Source organism: Polypterus senegalus, chromosome 1 (assembly GCF_016835505.1).
Source record: "Polypterus senegalus isolate Bchr_013 chromosome 1, ASM1683550v1, whole genome shotgun sequence".
NCBI classification, from domain to species: domain Eukaryota; kingdom Metazoa; phylum Chordata; class Cladistia; order Polypteriformes; family Polypteridae; genus Polypterus; species Polypterus senegalus.
Genome location: NC_053154.1, coordinates 182478399 through 182496930, shown reverse-complemented (window position 1 = coordinate 182496930; position 18532 = coordinate 182478399). Strand labels below are relative to the sequence as shown.

The window sequence follows — 18532 nt, the reverse complement described above, 5'->3', positions numbered from 1 at the left end:
AAATGATCGTCCGTGACAGATACACTTAATAGTGTGTGCAACCCATGATTTGTGAGTTTGAGTGTTTGTGTTGTGTACGCGCGTGTGTGTGGTTTTCTCAGTTTTACAATAAAAACAGACATCAGTTATTTGTGAAGCAGGAATATTCTGATCATTATGGTCCCTGATCACTGATAAACATTCAGAAGAAACAGCGCTATTCCAGAGTTTTCCTCCATAACATCCTTTCAGCAAACAGGACTAAGTTCCTTGCTGAAGCAGATCGCCCTTTAATGAAATGCTGCTAATATAGAATAACAGATATCACAGGGTGGCTTTCCACCAATGATTTACAAAATAAAAAATTTGAAAACAAGAAAAATGTTTAAATTATGCTAAACAATTTTTGGTATCACCTGTAAGGTCAGGAAGCAGTATCACTGTTGACACTAGACATTTACTGTGTAACGCAGACTGTGTGGAATTTACTATCACCTCCTTAAAAGGTTTAAGGGACTTTTGCAATTGGCTATTGGGCTTTTGTAAACTGAGGCTCACCAATCATGATAACAATGCTTGTAGACCAGAATGGAGGCTTGTAAAAGTGCAGGCTTGCATTAGGTAGATCTGCCATTTTTGGAATTTCTGGATTTGCTCTGAGCTATCTATCTGAGCTTACTGAAGAAGTAGCTCTGTCTCTTCTATGTTCTGCTACTGCTCAACTGACTGATTCAGTATTAGCCACCCTATGAAGGGACATAATTGTAGATAATTGTTACCAACTCATCCCCAGTATTGGATTTACTTAGATCTGGAAAAATGTCATTAGGTCTTGGAACTGATCTGTTCCCATAGAACATAGACTTGTTCAGGTCTTTCAGGTCCTCTGCTTGTGTAAAGGTTGTGATATACTTAGCCAACTTTCTGGTGCTTGTGAAAAGAGAGAAGAACTATCCTTCCACATACTAAGCTGATTAAGTTCTCGGTGTTTTTATTTGAGTAATGTCAACTGCAAGATTATTAGATGTATCCACATAATGCCATCTCTGAGTTTCAGTCAGATGTTGGATTTCAGTTGGTGCCTATAAATACTTTATATTGGCATGAATCAGATATTAGCCAGTTAAGTACTGTTATGGAATAGCTCCATTGGCCCACTTGTCTAATATGCTTGGTGAGTTCAGACAATAGCAGATGGGAAAGCTGAGCTCCAGTAAGAGCTGCACAAAGTTCTAGTCTTGGCATGGAAACTTGGCATTTCGGGGCAACACGTGACCGTGTTATTATGAATCTAACGTGAACATGGCCTAGATTATCCACAGTGCAAAGGTGCACCACTAATACATAAATGCATTCAGATGAATCACAAAATGTATAAAGTTCTTCATAGCTTCTGATTCACCAGCACAGAAAGGTGTGCAGCGTCTTGGCAACATTGTTTGTCCCAAATCTTTTAGTTCTCTCTCACACTTAATCAATTTATTGTGCATATTTTAAGATTTACTAATAGCAACCCATTCCAGTTTAGCTTTCCATGGGACCTGAATGAGTATGTTTGCTCTTGCAGTGTATGGAACAAGGACCTTTGAGAGGATCATATTAACTAGCAAGGACTTTATAAATATATATGATAGTTGTCAAGGTACACTCAATAGCATGATATTTGTAGCCTAAACATTCTGTACTACAGAATCCAAGTATGGATTCCTATGGGTCTACTTTCTCCTGAGACAGTCATAATTCACAGTTCTCTTATTAAGCCTCTGGAAGCAGCTCCTCAATACTTCTGGACAATTACTAGCCCACTGTCTTATTTCAGATTCACCCACCCTTAGCAAACAGTTTCCTTAATCTAGGCCATAGGCTTGAATTGGCAAACATTGTAAGCAGTTGCCTGTGTTGAATGCATTGATAATGGAGTTAAACACATCTTCGTTACCTTCTTTATGGTCCTGTGCAAGCTTCTGCAACACAAATGTTGTGTAACAGGGACTACATGTAGTGCTGAATGGTAATACCTGCCATTCGTAAACCTCTGGTGGGTTGTCTTTGTTCATATTTCTCTAAATACAGTAAATTTAAGCAGGGCTCGATCCTCAGACAAAAGACAAACTTGATGGAACATTTCTTTAATGTTCCCACAGATAGCCACTGGAAGCTCCTGAAACATGAGAAGCACTCCTAAAGATGGGCCAGGAGTGGTCCTTGGCCTTAAATGGTTATTTATCAGTAATCATTGATGACTAAATGAACAATTAAAATGTTTTTTACCATGGTGCATAATATGGTGAGGAAAATACCAGGACTTTTCAGTGGCTTTAACTTCTGCTTGAGTTAAAACTCTTGCATGTCCAGAATTTATCAGCCACTGGGTTTGCTAGTGATAAACCTTAGCTAGTTCTGTACTTCTAGAAAGATGATGTTCAGTGCACCATAGACTGGGTACTATTACCTGTTTTGTGACTTTAAAATCGGTCTCATCTTCCTTATGCAATAATGAGGTTGCATACTGTTGCACTTCTTTGATACTCACTTTCATGGCTTTTGCTTGCAACAGCTCTATAGCTTGTATATCCAACTTCGATTGAGTAGCATGTCACTCATTAATGTAGGGAAGTGTGTCCATCTGCCATAGGCGCTCTACATTTCTCATAAGCTGAGATATTGGTGCACTAATGAATGTCCGCATTCATGAGTGGTCATTTAACTACAGTTTCTGCAGGCTTGTGGAACATTGTAAAGTCCAGTCTAAATTAGTATGAATGGCTAAAGGTGTGCCCATAGTCCCTGTATCATTTGGGTGGATTGGCAAAATCAGAAAGTGTGAACCAATTGGAAGCATGGGATGGACCTTATTAATTTGTGGCAATGGAAGGCCCTGTAGATGATGATAACACTTCTGAAGCTGGAAAATTAGGAAAGAATACTCTGAGTGCATGCCTGAATTATCTTTTATTTTTATATGGCTCTGCTACTTGAGAGATATCAAAGGTGGCTGATGCACCCTTCACCTGTAAAATGTCCCGTCTCACTGTTCTAAGAGTCAGTGTCTTTGCTCCAGCTTAAGATTCCATACAGCTGAAGACAAGATAATTGTTCTCTCTGAACTATTGTGTAGTGTAGCCTTAATGCAACGTCCAGCATTGTGAAATAGCACCTTTACAGTCTTCACCATGACATTATGTAGTCTGAGTTGCTGATCAAAATATATCATTTCAGGCTTAGCAACTGGCATTGAAACATTATGCTTCAAGTCAGTAAATGTCTCCTGCAGTAAGCAGCTGTGCGGCTTCTTTAGGTTGTCTGCTTCAGGCTTATGTGAACATGCACATTTCCAACAGTGTTCATTGTCTTTAATTTATTTTACAACCTGGTCAGTATTTAACTTCTTAAATTCTGTACAGCTATTTTCAGCTGTGGAATGCCAAATGGGGGAGGCAGCTTGACGGATGAGGTCTCCAGGATTATAAACAAATCTAAATCATTATGTGATGTCATCCATTGTTAAATTCTGCTACGTACTTCTAAAAGTTTTATTTTTATACTGTATTGAGGTTTTGTTCTGTTCTGTGTATAGTATTGTATTGACCCTCTTCTTTTTGACACCCACTGCATGCCCAGCCTACCTGGAAAGGGGTCTCTCTTTGAACTGCCTTTCCCAAGGTTTCTTCCATTTTTTTCCCTACTGGGGTTTTTTGGGAGTATTTCCTTGTCTTCTTAGAGAGTCAAGGCTTGGAGCCTGTTAAAGCCCTTTGTGGCACTCCTTCTGTGATTTTGGGCTATACAAAAATAAATTGTATTAAGGTAATGGTCTTTACTATCACAGTATGAACAGTATGGCATTGCCTTTGATTTACCTTTTGTCTGTAATAATGCACTGTGGTGAATTTTTCTTCTTGATGCAACAGGGTGATATTCTTTTCTCTGACTTTGCAACCTCATCTTGGTAAAGAAGAACAATTCACTCAGATTTGTTTCACTCATGACTTGGTCTGTAACAAGGTCCTGCAGTGTATAAGGTCTGTCTGCATTTCCGGTCAATACTCCATGTGTTCTGCAGTAATCAACAAATCCATCTCTAAAAATAGGAAGTAGTTTGCCCAGAGGCCAACATCTTAGTTCATACCCATTGTCTCCTTCAAGCATTTTCAACATTCCAACAAGCAAGTAGACGGAGAGAGAAAATTCATCAAATGCCTCATTGTCTCCTATTTTAATAGGAGATGTATTCATTAATGCTCAAATTTGATTCTGGACAAGCTGACAAAGTTGTCCATACTAATCCTTTAAAGGTCATAATGCTGCTGTGTATGGTTATGCGTCATGCATGCATGGTTTGGCTTATTTTTATTTACTTTATAGTTCAAGTTGTCCAAGTAACACTTGATACTTATACTGTTTGGTAAGGTGTGCATGGTTATTAATAAGACTGTTAAGAGCCATCAGAAGAAAGACAAAGTCGCTTTCCTTACCACTCTCAATGTAAGGCAGGATTGACTTTGGAATACCATGTGATGAGGCAATTAATCAATTCATCATGTTTGCTGCAGGAAAATGCATATTCTGCTGTGGTTGGTGCTGGGTGCACTAGATGATGAAATAGTGAAGATGCTGTGTTCTGTGTGAAAATCTGGCTGATGTAAATAAGGTCTCTAACTATCTGAAACAGATCTATTTTGTTGGAGACCTAAGAAACGAGCTGCCCCATAAGGGGTGCATTCAGGTTCAGAACAGATGTTGTTGCAGTCCGTTGCTGGTGTTGCACCTTGTCACCTAAGAGTATATGGTAGTTTAAATTCTTACTGTCCCTTGGTATAGTATATGGCGTTTTCTGAATAAACTCAGTTTTAGTGGCAGCTGGAATCTATGATATGCCATCACCTTGAAGTTTTATGCCCAAATCCTTAGGAGTATTAGGAGGTATAATTTTTGGACTGGTAATTTTTCCACCTTTATTACAATGTTCAGGGTGTGGTGTATATCATACTGTCACTTGATGGTCCACATTTACTCCTAGAGAAACGTTAGCAGACTGATAAGCACACAAAGATAAACATTCTTTATCATCATTCTGTTTCAGAAAGGTTGATATCAAACAAATCTCCTACCAGTTCACCACAGTTTAAGATGCTGCTGTTTAGAAAGCCTTTGGTGAAGGGCATCATGCACTTGGTTATCAAGCTGGTTGCATAACTCATCAATTCTATTGTCCACATCTGTCTGCCATTTAATCCCCTCCAGTTCAAAACATTTCTTTGCCTATTGCTGATTGGGAGTCTCAAAGGGAAAAACCGGAGACTCGGCTTAAAGCAGACTTGGTTGCATACTGTGAGCTTACTGCACACCCCAGCTGAGCCCATTGACTACAAGGCACTCGCAGCACCTGCAGACTGGTTGCGTACAGTGTGCGAGTTGGGGACAAAAAAAAAACAAAAAACAGTACAGCTGGATGCGGTGATGTCTGCTCGTGTGTTCTCATCTGCATCTGTGCCTGGGCCACTAGAGATGAGTTTAAGCTCCTCCATGCACATGGTTATATATGAAAGTAATTTTGCATTCGCACAATAAAAAAGACAGAGGTAACAGATTCCTTTTACTGAGGTTGTTGCCGAGTACACGTATTTGTATTATAATCTACTTCCTATCCATCTATTATCCAACCCGCTACATCCTAACAGGGTCACAGGGGTCTGCTGGAGCCAATCCTAGCCAACACAGGGTGCAAGGCAGGAACAAATCCCTGGTCAGGGCACCAGCCCACCACAGGGCACACACTTACACACACCAAGCACAATTTAGGATCGCCAATACACCTAACCTTAGTATCTTTGGACTGTGGGAAGAAACCCATGCAGACACAGGGAGAACATGCAAACTCCACGCAGGGAGGACACGGGAAGTGAACCCAGGCCTCCTTACTGCAAGGCAGCAGAGCTACCACTGCACCACCGTGCCACTGTAATCTACTTCCTATTAGCTCCCTAATGCCCATAATTCCTTATTACTACAGAACTCCCAATAGTACAATAGACTTACAATTTACTATATGCAAACTTGTCTGTTTTGTTCCCAGTCAGTCAGTTTAGCATCTGGCTCGAAGGACCATATTAAAAGAAGCTTTCTGGGACTCCTAGAGAGTGTGCTAAATTGGAGGGTTTAGCAAACAGAAAGCCAAATTCAGGAGTCCTAGGTAGAGGACTAGAGATAAGAGACTGGTGAATTCCAGTATTTTGTAATTTATTCAAAGCAACAAACAAATTTATAACAGACAAGTAAGCACACTTTAGGTAAACCAAAATGGCAGAATTCAAAGTCTCTGAGGAACAGGAAAACCTTTCCAGTTGAGGCCATGACTTTACTAAACTTTCTTACAGTGGGGACCATTTTTTGGGACAGAATAAGCTTAAAATATTTTCCATTTAAATTAATTTTTATTAGGTGTTTGAGTTACAATAATTAAATTTGCAGTGGGGTGTTCCTTTTTAGCATCTTAAAACGGAAAGCCTGTACACCTCTCCTATTATCACCTAAAACACTGAATTAAGATACAATCATTAAGATATCCGTTCACACTGAATGTCACAGCTTCAAGCTGCAGTTAGCTGGCTTGTGGTTTAGCGATTGTGTGACGATGAGGGTTCTCTTCCACGCTGTCCTCGTCTGTTCGGGAATCCTGAACCCAACACCGTCGATAATGTGACCGAGATGAGCTGACAAATAGGGAAAAATCTCTCAAGGCCAGTGGATATTCCATAAAAGTGCTTTTATTCAAAACAATAATCAAATCAAAAAGTGCAGAGTCAAAGTTCAATAAATAAATCCATAAAAATCAAGTGTCCAGTGGGATTAAAACCTTCAACAATAAATAAATCCTTTAAAATCTGAGGTTAAAAATGTAGGAGTTAAAAATGCAGTCTCTCACTCCCTTCTTGTTCTCTGGCCCACCTCCATCACTATCCCCGGCTCACCATTACTCGCAGCGAACTCGTTCTGTCAACCTCCGTCTTGGCCTCCAAACGGACGTCACTGCCAGACCGACAAGGTTGGCTCTCCTCCCGTGATCTTTCGCGCACCCGTAGTCGCTCCTCAGATCCAACGTGAGGACATCTCTTTGCTCACCCCACTCACTGATTTTCAGTGGGGCGAACTAGCCCCAAGAGCGCCACCATCTAACGCTCTTTCGCGGGGCCCCAGCTCGTTTTGGCTCTCTTTTAAAGGTGACCAGATCATCCAGCCTAGACTACCATTGCCGTCCTTTAACCCCACCCTCCCTCTGGTGTACCTTCGTTTATATATACACACCTCTGCCTCCGTGGGCACAGCGTCTTAATTACACACCGCAGGAAGCCAATGAGGCAAACAAGAACGACCGCACCCACACGTGCAGGTGCGACTCGCTCCAATCACCTCATTAACTCCCCGCGGTCGTGCAATCGCGCCACGGAGAACGACACGACTATACGGATTTTAAAAAACCTGACTTTTTTTTCGGAAGCCGCGGACCCGCTATACCACACATTGGCGATTCAAAATTGTCCCTAGTGTGTGCTTGGTGTATGTGTGTGTGTGTGTATGTGCGCGCCTTACGGTAGGCTGGCGCCCTGCCCGGGGTTTGTTTGCTGCCTTGCACCCTGTGTTGGCTGGGATTGACTCCAGCAGACCCCTGTGACCCTGTGTTAGGATATAGCAGGTTGGATACAAAAATGGAAAAACAGTGAGGAAAAAGAAAAGAGAGAAAGAGATACATCAGAGATATGACAGGAAGAAGACTTACAGTGATTATTTGTGGTCACTGTTTACAGGAGTAGTTGCCACCTATATAGTGATTGGGGCATTGACACAGTGCTTAAAAACCACATACAACTACTTCATCATTTAAACGTTTATAGGATATTCAGCCAGAGTTGGGCTAACTCAAAAACATATATGAAATACTTTGTAATTACTCTTGAAATAAGTAAGAAAGAGTGCTGGTGCAAAAATAAAACAATAAACACTTTACAGTTGTGTATATGATAAAAATATGTTTACCTTTATTTACTGTTTTATATTTTCTGTAGCTTCCTTGTGTATCAACTTTCTAACTGCATTGTAGTTTTCTATGATTGTCTCAGATTTTCCACTTGTGAATACACAAGTAAAGTTTTATCGGAAGAGGTAGTTTACACATATTTACAACTATAATGTGATATTAAGATTAATATAACTAAATCATGGCAAATAAAGTCCTGTTACCATAATAATAGAGATCTAACTTATTGACAATGGAGGAGTGGAAAACAAAAGCTCAAATTAACAAAATTGTTAGAGAGGGGAAATTTCATTAGGGTCCATAGTTGGCAACCACAAACAAAATCATGACTCTGATGATTTAGTCCACTTGGCTGTCTTTCCACTCATAAATACTACTGTAAAACTTGAGGTATAGTAAACAGCAGATTGAATCCAGATAAATTCCAAAATAATTTCAATTGTTTCTGATATCACTTTCCATGAGTTTAGCAGTGAAATATGTTCCACTGTAGAATACTGAGAGCAATACCCAAACACATGAGGATCATTAACAGTTTACAGTGATTGGCAAAATATTTTATGAGAAAATTGACACGTTTTTGTGTTTTGAACAGTAAATCTTCATTTTGCATTTAGATGCACTTCCTTGGCATTGTTTCTCTTTACGTATATAACAGCTCCTGCTTATTTCAGACTAAGTCAAAACTGTTTATTTTTTTTCTCTCAGTTTCTGATTACATCTGTTCTCATAACCAGCCTATGAAATGAAGTGGGTGCTATCATCAGAAACCATACACCTCAAAGTGGCTTACCAGTTGTGTGATTGCTGACTGCAGCTCCAAGCCTTGATGACTTTGCTGTATATAATTCATAGCATAAGAATGACACATTTATGGCTTTAAGTGCTACTGATATGGAAACTATCAAATCAAACACCAGTGAAAGCTTTATCTACTCGTAACTTTATTTTTTTCAGAATTCTACTCTCCTGCAGACAGAGTACAAAGGGAGAATCACTGCATCAATGCCAACCTCTCCTGGTAAGGAGCCATTACTGAGATTGCTCGTTCTCCCAAAAGACAGATTATAGTTTAGATTATAGTTACTCAAAGGTAACCCTGCTCGCAAGAAATATCTTATATATATTTCTCTTATGGTTCGTCCTGCTTCCATTTCAAAATCGATCATGCCCACACGCAGCCGACACGGCATTTCTTGCTTCCTATTCCTATTCCTAGTCCATTCTTCCATGCCATGCACTATACTGGAGTGCTGAGCGTGATACATCCAACAAGTACTTGAGGTGCTGCCACAACGGTAAAGTAGCTTTACCACCCTTGCGGGAGCCACCTGTGTCTTTACAACAGCTTCTTACACAGCAAACATCAGAAGCTAACAATTATCGTGAACACATTCAAGAATACAACTCTTCTGTAGCGTTTGCTTCCATGGGTGCACAGATAACTCAGCCTCCTGGCCACGGACCATACTGTTTAAAAATACACAGGCAAATTTAACACCAAATCTCTCCATTATACGCTAACACTTCTACCTCTCCAGGATATGGACTGTTGTATGTTTTTGACACAGCGCAAGCTACTAAAGTACGGTTACTAAATAAAGCAAATTCTGCATGCAGTTAAAATGTACATCTCCAGGTAGATTCTATGCTCAGAACCATCAAATTCGCTAAATCATACAAACACATGCTTGAAATCGCTCAGTCCAGTCCAACAGCATCTGTACGAATGGTTTTCAAGGAAACCCTTTTCTGCCTCACTCCGCACTATGCGGCCGCAGAGAGCTTAAACAACTCGGTACATCCACATAAAAAACGACAAGGGGTGAGCGAGCTATCTTGAAGGCTTTTACTGGACGTACTTCATTGTAAACTGAAATATATACAAAAGAAACATACAAGCATTTACATGTGTACAATCAAAGACAATAAAGAATAATTTACAAAGCAATACATAGCAGACAGTGTACATTAAATAATAGAGCTTTAAAGACACTTACAAGGCTAGTGATTTCCACGGTTGGATCAAGACGAAGTGAAGCGTGTAGACAGAGGTTCAAATTGCTGCGTACCACAACTAACCAGACACAGGGGTTTATATACCCTAAGGATACGTTTTGGACGTGACCGAAACAAGAGATAAAGGGGTGCCTACGTGAGACACATGGGGTGTATTGTATTCAAATGTTTATTATGGGACCTACGTGCTTTACGTGAGTTTCATAGACTTTTATAGTACCACTGCGAGTATGGGATGTGACTGACTGGTGTGTTAATAAATGACAAGATGAAGGGGGAGCACAGTTCAACAAATAACAGTCTCAACTAACAAGATGTGGGGCAGAACACTCCCCGTCTGATATAATAACATTATATCACTAAACAGTACACTAAACATTGTGTTAATTTAGAACTTATCCATTTTCCAGTAGAAAGATTTTTGTGATATGTCTGATAGAGTTCCTAGAGATGCCTTGAGAGGCAGTCTTAAATTCTATCTTTTGTTCGGTACCATCGCTGCTAGGGAATACCAAGATGACAAATCCCATAGGCCATTTATTGCGTGATAGTGGACTCTCCTTCAACGACACAATGTCTCTTATTTGGCAAGTCCATTTGCGCCTGCTCTGCAAAGCGGAAAGGTATTTAAGTCTCCAGCATGTCCAGAATTCATTTGCCAAGGCTTGCACTTGTCTCCACTGGCTTTTAAAGAGATCATTCTCTGTGAAACAACCAGGAAGTGCAGACAGTCTGATCCGTGGCAACATGGAGTCAAAAATTGTCCTCAGCACATCATTATGCTCAGACTTGATCAAAGGGGACAATGGTGTTGGCTCCCCCCGTAAGTCACCCTTTCTCTCAAGCAAAGGAGTTTGTAGTAAGGCGTGAAAAGTGAAGGTCGCCCATTTTCCAGCACACTTGTTTTGAAAGTACAAACTGCTGGTTTGTGAGCATTTCCATTCACAGCCTCTGTTTGGAAGCCAACTGCTTTCCTGACAATTGTGTCCATAACTCCAGCACAGGTCCGTAGAGAGTTTGTGAATGGGCTACTCTTTAGAGGAGGGGTCTTGATGTGATGATCAAGCAGTCCTGCTTGGTGGGGCAGTCTTGGATAAATGGCACATGCTGACTGTGATGACACTCTCTGGACATCTTCACTTCCTCCTGCTTGCACCTCTGCAGAAAATGGGTGGTCAGCCGAGATGCGTGAAGGACTCTTCATCATGATGTTCTGTTGTGCTGCAGGTGATGTTTCCATTTCTTTCTGACTGGGTGAGTTAGGCTGAGAGGTGACAGCGTCAAGGGTGAGCCATGCCGTCTGCTCCTGTACAAACTCTGCTGTCCTTCCCTCATGTGCTGATTGTGATGATGCTTTCTGGACATCTTCACTTCCTCCTGCCTGCACCTCTGTAGAAAATGGGTGATCACCTGACATGCGTGAAGGACTCTTCATCATGACGTCCTGTTGTGCTGCAGGTGATGTTTCCACTTCTTTGTGAGTAGGTGTGTTAGGCTGAGAGGTGACAGCGTCAAGGGTGAGCCATGCCATCTGCTCCTGTACACACTTTGCTGTCCTTCCCTCATGTGCTGATTGTGATGATGCTTTCTGGACATCTTCACTTACTCCTGCCTGCACCTCTGTAGAAAATGGGTGGTCACCTGACATGCGTGAAGGGCTCATCATGACGTCCTGTTGTGCTGCAGGTGATGTTTCCATTTCTTTGCGTGTAGGTGAGTCAGGCTGAGGGGTGACAGCATCAAGAGTTACATACCCTGCTGTCCTTCTTTTAGCTTGAGATGAGCTTCGGCGGCTGCGAATCTCATGATTTAGTTGATTGGTCGCAGCTGCTAATATTTCAGCTTCAGCTACTGCGGCAGCAGCTTCTTTTTCGGACTGAAGAGCCTCTAGTGCTGCCTCCAGTGCAAGTCTCTCTGCCTCCATTCTTGCTTGTTCTCTTTTAATCGCAAACTCTTTCATTGCAAAGGATTCCCGTGCACGCGCAGCTTCAGCCATTGCGCGAGCTTTGGTTGCGGGGCTGCTTGCAGACGCGTAGGAATAGCGGGTCTGTCTTGAACTGGCCACAGAAGCAGCGTCAGTTTTGCATACCTTCTCCATGTTGCGCTTCAACCGGTCAGTAGGCGGAGTCAGTTGATTTAAAAGAAGCCGTGAAGATGTTGCACTCCGATTGCGGTGTGAATACTGTCTTTCAGCCAAGTTGCCCAGAGATCCTCCCTTTGATCCCTGGCACGAACGTCCCTTTACTTAGCAAGTGAGGAGCAATGTTCTGCGGTTCCGTCCCGCGCCGTGGAATTGCCCCTTTTCTAAGTTGCCGTAGGATCCTTCTTTGATCTGCGTAGCCAGAACGTTCCTTAACTTAGCTGTCTTAACGATTCTCTTGCAGTCTGTCCCGCGACGTGGATTCGCCTTTTTACTTTTCTGCCTCACTCCGCACTATGCGGCCGCAGAGAGCTTAAACAACTCGGTACATCCACATAAAAAACGACAAGGGGTGAGCGAGCTATCTTGAAGGCTTTTACTGGACGTACTTCGTTGTAAACTGAAATATATACAAAAGAAACATACAAGCATTTACATGTGTACAATCAAAGACAATAAAGAATAATTTACAAAGCAATACATAGCAGACAGTGTACATTAAATAATAGAGCTTTAAAGACACTTACAAGGCGAGTGATTTCCACGGTTGGATCAAGACGAAGTGAAGCGTGTAGACAGAGGTTCAAATTGCTGCGTACCACAACTAACCAGACACAGGGGTTTATATACCCTAAGGATACGTTTTGGACGTGACCGAAACAAGAGATAAAGGGGTGCCTACGTGAGACACATGGGGTGTATTGTATTCAAATGTTTATTATGGGACCTACGTGCTTTACGTGAGTTTCATAGACTTTTATAGTACCACTGCGAGTATGGGATGTGACTGACTGGTGTGTTAATAAATGACAAGATGACGGGGGAGCACAGTTCAACAAATAACAGTCTCAACTAACAAGATGTGGGGCAGAACAAACCCCTAGACAAGATTTACACCGATACAATGCCCCGACATGTCACACCGATGTTGCAGCGATTTTCGTCAGAGAAGATGGTGAAACGCCTGCCGAAAGGGACATTTGCATCTATCCCATAGGCAACTCCTGTAAACAGATTTCCACACTCAATATGAATTGCGATCCTATGGTTTACCCACTTTTATTCCCCTACGGAGAAATTGGCTGGCACAAATATTTACAACATGTTCCTGATAAAAGAACTGCCAAGCAAATAAGGCTTACTCAATGCCAGTTTTACACGCAGGCCTACAGATTAGCAATGAGGAAAACTTATAGTATTTTGCACTCCAAACTCCAACAGTAGCCTACGTCGTAGATGCGTATGTTAAAACAGAGGGCGTGCGTCTCAGCTATCTCAGATTACATCAACCAGATCTGCGCGTTGAACTATCAGACGCACTGCAAGCAAACGCTGAAAATAACAATGTTCATTTAGGTAAAATGATCATATTACCGTCCACATTTCCAGGAAGTCCAAGATACATGCAACAAAACTATCAGGATGCCATGGCCATAGTACGTAAATTCGAAAAACCTGATTTGTTTATCACTTTCACATGTAATCCTGCTTGACCGGAAATTCTACATGTACACTGCATCTTTCAAGAAGTATTTATTTCTTCTTGAATTCTGAATTCTTTTTTCACTGTTTTCCGCTCCTATTCTTACACCGCCAGTATGCTACGGCGAGCTTCGGCTAGTTTCAAATATTTGTGTTAATCTGCTTGCTATCTACTATTCATTCCTTCGCAGTGTCTAAACCAGACCATGGTTTTCATCCTTTTTTCTTACAGAGTTTGTGCAGCACAAAATAGTGGGACCAAAGAAACCTTCTGGTTTCTCAAAAGGATCAAACATGGAGCCAATCACGTTTCAGCCCCGTGGTGTGGTGAGTTACTCATAATGCACAGAAATATGGAAGACAATTGGAGATAACTCTCACAATTCTCTTCACTTTGACATGCACTCTCCAACAGCTCTATGTACTTATTTTTTGTTTTTGTTTCTTTTTAGAGGAGGTTTCAAATTCATTGATAAATGTGTTTTTTCAGGGTTACATTGCAGAATCTGTTCCTGGAAGAAGTATTATGAAGGCAGATTTTCTTCCATTCAACATTATGCAAGTATGAGCAATAAGTGTTTTCATTTAGGTCATCATGTGGATAGGGATCCCCACAGATTTTTTTTTTTTTTTTTTGTAGCTTTGTGGTTTTTGGATACATAGTTAAGGTTGCAGTGATATAGTTGACCAAACAACCCAAACCCCTATTAATTTATTTTGGTTAGGCATGGGTATTACAGATTTTTGTCTGTTAGGTTTGTTCCTGCTTTCATATCTATTTCATGAACAAAGTGAGGACAAATAAAAAGTATCTTCAGGAAAACCATTCAGGGACTCTGTAACACACAAATGTCATGTACTTCTGAATGAACAATGAACTGCAAAATAAACATGTTTCTTTTGTATAAAATAAAAGGCCTTTAAATTCAAAATGTCCACAGGAAGAGGAGAAAAAAAAACATAAAATCTCTGGTGCAAAGAAAAAACAAATAAATATCTTTTATATTAAGATTTATTCAAACAGAAGTTTAAAAAGTTGCAAAAACTAAATAAGAAAGGTAAGGTGTGACCAAAAGAAGAAAAAGAGATTTTCTATAAAAAAGGCCAAACCAACAGCAAATATTTAAAATCGGTTACCAGAAATTGTACCTTTACACAATAGCAGGGGTCAAAACCAGGAGTTAAAAATTTCAGAAAGAAGCCCAAATCAAAAGACAGAATCAACAACAATGCAGAAGCTGCATTATAACTTATTCTTGTATACTGCTGGTGTCTATCCATTAGCTACAGGAGTCATGGCAGAGAACAAAAACATACATTAGCAACATAACTCTGAATAATACAGTTAATACACAATGTTCCATAAACAAAACGTAGAAAAAATAACAAGAACATAATCAATAAAACAAAACACAAAAAGAAAATACACTTGAGCCAGGGATAATATCCTAACTGAAACATAACACATGGGAAGTCTGTCGTACTGTTCAAGAACACATCACTTCAAGAAGCTATTAAACTATCTACCTCTTTTTGAAGAGGTTTATAATCTTAAAGTTTAGCCAAGATTTACAGTGTATATGTAAAACTTTACAGTGATAAATTTTAATTTGCATTGTTTATAAAAGTTAAAAAAAAAAAACATTCTTGTGATGTATAATATGCTTGCTTTCTTTAGAGTGAACACTGAGTGAATTTCTAGCAGATATGTCAATAGATACATCCAAATGAAATCCAGCCAGAAGTTTACCATTTCAAATATATTATTTTGGTTCAACCTTTTGTGAATAGAAAATACAGAGAACAATGTCAAAGAGTATGGGTACTAGGTGTAGCCCTATTTACCATAGTGATTTTAGGATGGTTTAAAAAAACAAAATTATAAGCAGCATCAGAGTGCCTTCCTTCTCTGTCATCAGTAGACCGTTGACATGTAAAGTATGTGGCAGAAATAGTCCTGTTCAAAATGGAAGAGGCAGGGCTGGAGCTGGAGTCCAAAGTGAGGTCAATGTTTATGTTAAGAGTTCTGATCTTTCTGGCTAAGAATTGTACAAGGCTGTCCATTTGTGTAGCACTCACACAAGGCAGAAATTGAATTAATTACTATTAATAATATTATTATTATTATTATTATTAGCTAGGGCAATTAATAATAAATATTTTTGCGATTGAAAAGTACAAATTTAATAAGCTCTAGAGAAAAAAATAAAGCGCAAGAAGTATGTTTCTACAATTATTCTTAATTCCAGATGAAAAGCTAAAACTCAAATATAACCTAAATGGTTTGATTGTTGACTCTGTAAATTCAGCTACAGACATCCAGGAGCAAAGGTGATGGAAAGGAAGTATGATCAGTTTCAAGATGCTTTGTAAAGAAGTTTGTTTCCAAGAGAAGCCTGAGCATCATTAGTTTAGATGTTCAGGTGGTCATGGAAAGCTCCCTATACAGCTTGGGAGCAAGAACTAAGAAGAAGTTTCTTTTTACTTTCAGCATATCTTGTTAGAGGAGTGCCAGCAGCAGGCAGTTAAATGGTCTAAATGAGAGTAATTCCATGCCAGCCCAGGAAATGGCGGAGTGCGATGATCTTTTTTCTCACTTTCCTGCAGACTGTTCACGTGAAATTCCGCCCAGCCCCGATGATGTAACTTTCTGTTTCCGACCTTGACGATGTCAGTTCTGGTTCTGCCCATGATGACGTCACCTGTGGTTCCAAACAGAATAGCATTACTTCCAGTTTCCAGACCCTTGGACGACGTCATTTCAGATGAAGAACCCATGACCAAAGAGACTTCTGGTTCCAGCCTTTTTGATGATGTCTTGTCCGGGTCTGAGCCTATGGAAGAGAACCCTTCTGCTTCCACCCTTGTGACTTAACTTCCTTTTCTGGCCTTTAAAATGGCCATATTTGACTAACCTAACCAGTTTTGGACTCAGTTCTGAGCACATTACTGCTAGCAATTTACCCATTTGCAGCCAGGGAAAATTATACGGGTGGCTGCCCGAAACCTTTTTATGACTCTTGCATCTGCTTTTTCTGACAAGTGATAATAATAATGAGGTATCTTAAAAATTAAAATAAAAACTTACTGAATTATTTTAATTTAGCATACATACATGTTTCTATATTCCCAAAAAGGGAAGACCAGCTTTGGAATTTCTGGATATACCTAAATGTAGAACTAACAGCCTATTTAATAAAGGTGAGAGTTCAATAAAGACAAAATTTGGTAGGAACGAAAACCTACAGCCTAGGCCTACACTTGAAAACCACTATTTTAGAAAGTATATCTACAATTTCATTTGATTCTAGCTTTCAAGTTATATTTGTACAGTGCTAAGTAAGTGGCAAAAAGGTGGGCTTTGAAAATTTTTTCAATGTCTAACTATAATTTAGCAAAGCACTTAAAGACATTTCCTATGTAAAAATGAACTTCCTAAAATACAATAAAACCTATGAATTTACAAAGATGTGTGCTGCACATATACTTACAGACTGATTAGTAATAGCTATAAATATTGTAAAATAAATATAATATAACATTTTCCTTTTATAACCAAGGAGTCATAGCAAGAAAGAAACACATCACTTTTTAGTAGTGTTTAAAATTAGTATTATAGTATTTATCAACAAACTTTTCCTGTTCCCTGCAAATACTCCAAACTCAGAAAAATGGCAAATGCAATAGACTGGCAATGCATGGTTTATTTTTGAGCTAAATATTAGACAGTGTTCTTATATACTTACATTTTAGTGATAGAGGAAATGTAAAATAAGGAACCAAACAGAAGCAGAAATTTAATTGCATGGAACATAATGGATTGATCAGCACAGCTACATAAACTATAATTAAAACAAAAAGCCTTAATTATACCTTAAAATTAGTCAAGTGTGAGGAGTGGTTTTAAAAAAAAATGGATTACAAGAACATATACACACTTTGAAACACAAGTGAAGATCTGTCTTCATTGCTTTCAAAAATAAGGCAATTTAATTAATTTTTGTTTCTTCAGTGCAGGGATGCTTTTCCAGCTGTGGCTGCTCGCAGCTTGAGAGAAACTGGCTTCATCAGGGACAATGTTGCATCATTGCCTGTAAGAACAGCTGTTGCTACATACAGTTTTCATTTTCAGAAAAAAAAACTGGTATATCATTAATACTTCTGTAATTTTGGAACTTCTATTTGTGTCTTTTGCATATCCAGAGCCAAAGTAGCCACGCACGTCAAGATTGCTGTCGGCCTTGCAATAGTAATCACTTTCTTTGTCGAATACCTGAGAGTGCCAAAGTAAGTACTCATAACTGCAGAAAAAAATAAATTTAATAGCACTACAGAAGGTCTATTGATCATAGATACATCTAAGAAATTGAGCAAACTGAGGAATTACCCCATAAAATCATCCAAGTGTCTTTGTGCTTTCTAAATCAAGTATTATTATCTTATGCCGTGTAATCAGAATTATACTCTGTATTTTATGTCTTCCAGATTAAGACACATTTATTTTTGTCACAGTGACAACATACATCATTGGACAGTTGAGGGGTTTCATTTATAAAACTTTGCAAGGATTCAAGCTTGAAAATGTGTATGCCAAAAAAACAGGAAAACGCATACCACCAAAAAATTCTGATTTACAGAACCTAACATATGTACATTTCTATGACATTTACCATTTATAAATCACAATCATTTTGTAAATATGTGTATGTAAATGTTCTTCAAACCGCACCTGGTTCCATAACTGAAACAGTTATACTGTATATGGGATAAGCTAATGAACCTCAAACATATGCAATCATGATGCTGCAGACCTTTATTGGCTGGTAGATCAGCCTCCCACCTGATGGATTCAGACAATGTCACCTGTATTTGAGGAGTGT

General features: G+C 39.6%; 1 protein-coding gene across 1 annotated transcript in view; it reads left to right on the top strand.

Annotated features, from left to right (window-relative positions):
• ppp1r32 (protein phosphatase 1, regulatory subunit 32) overlaps window positions 1–18532 on the top strand; it is a 135819-nt gene that overhangs the window by 105481 nt on the left and 11806 nt on the right. The window contains exons 4-8 of the mRNA XM_039764233.1: window positions 8969–9032; window positions 13885–13979; window positions 14143–14214; window positions 17665–17745; window positions 17856–17939. Of these exons, the coding sequence (XP_039620167.1) occupies window positions 8969–9032; window positions 13885–13979; window positions 14143–14214; window positions 17665–17745; window positions 17856–17939 (396 nt within the window). The remainder of the gene's footprint in view (window positions 1–8968; window positions 9033–13884; window positions 13980–14142; window positions 14215–17664; window positions 17746–17855; window positions 17940–18532) is intronic.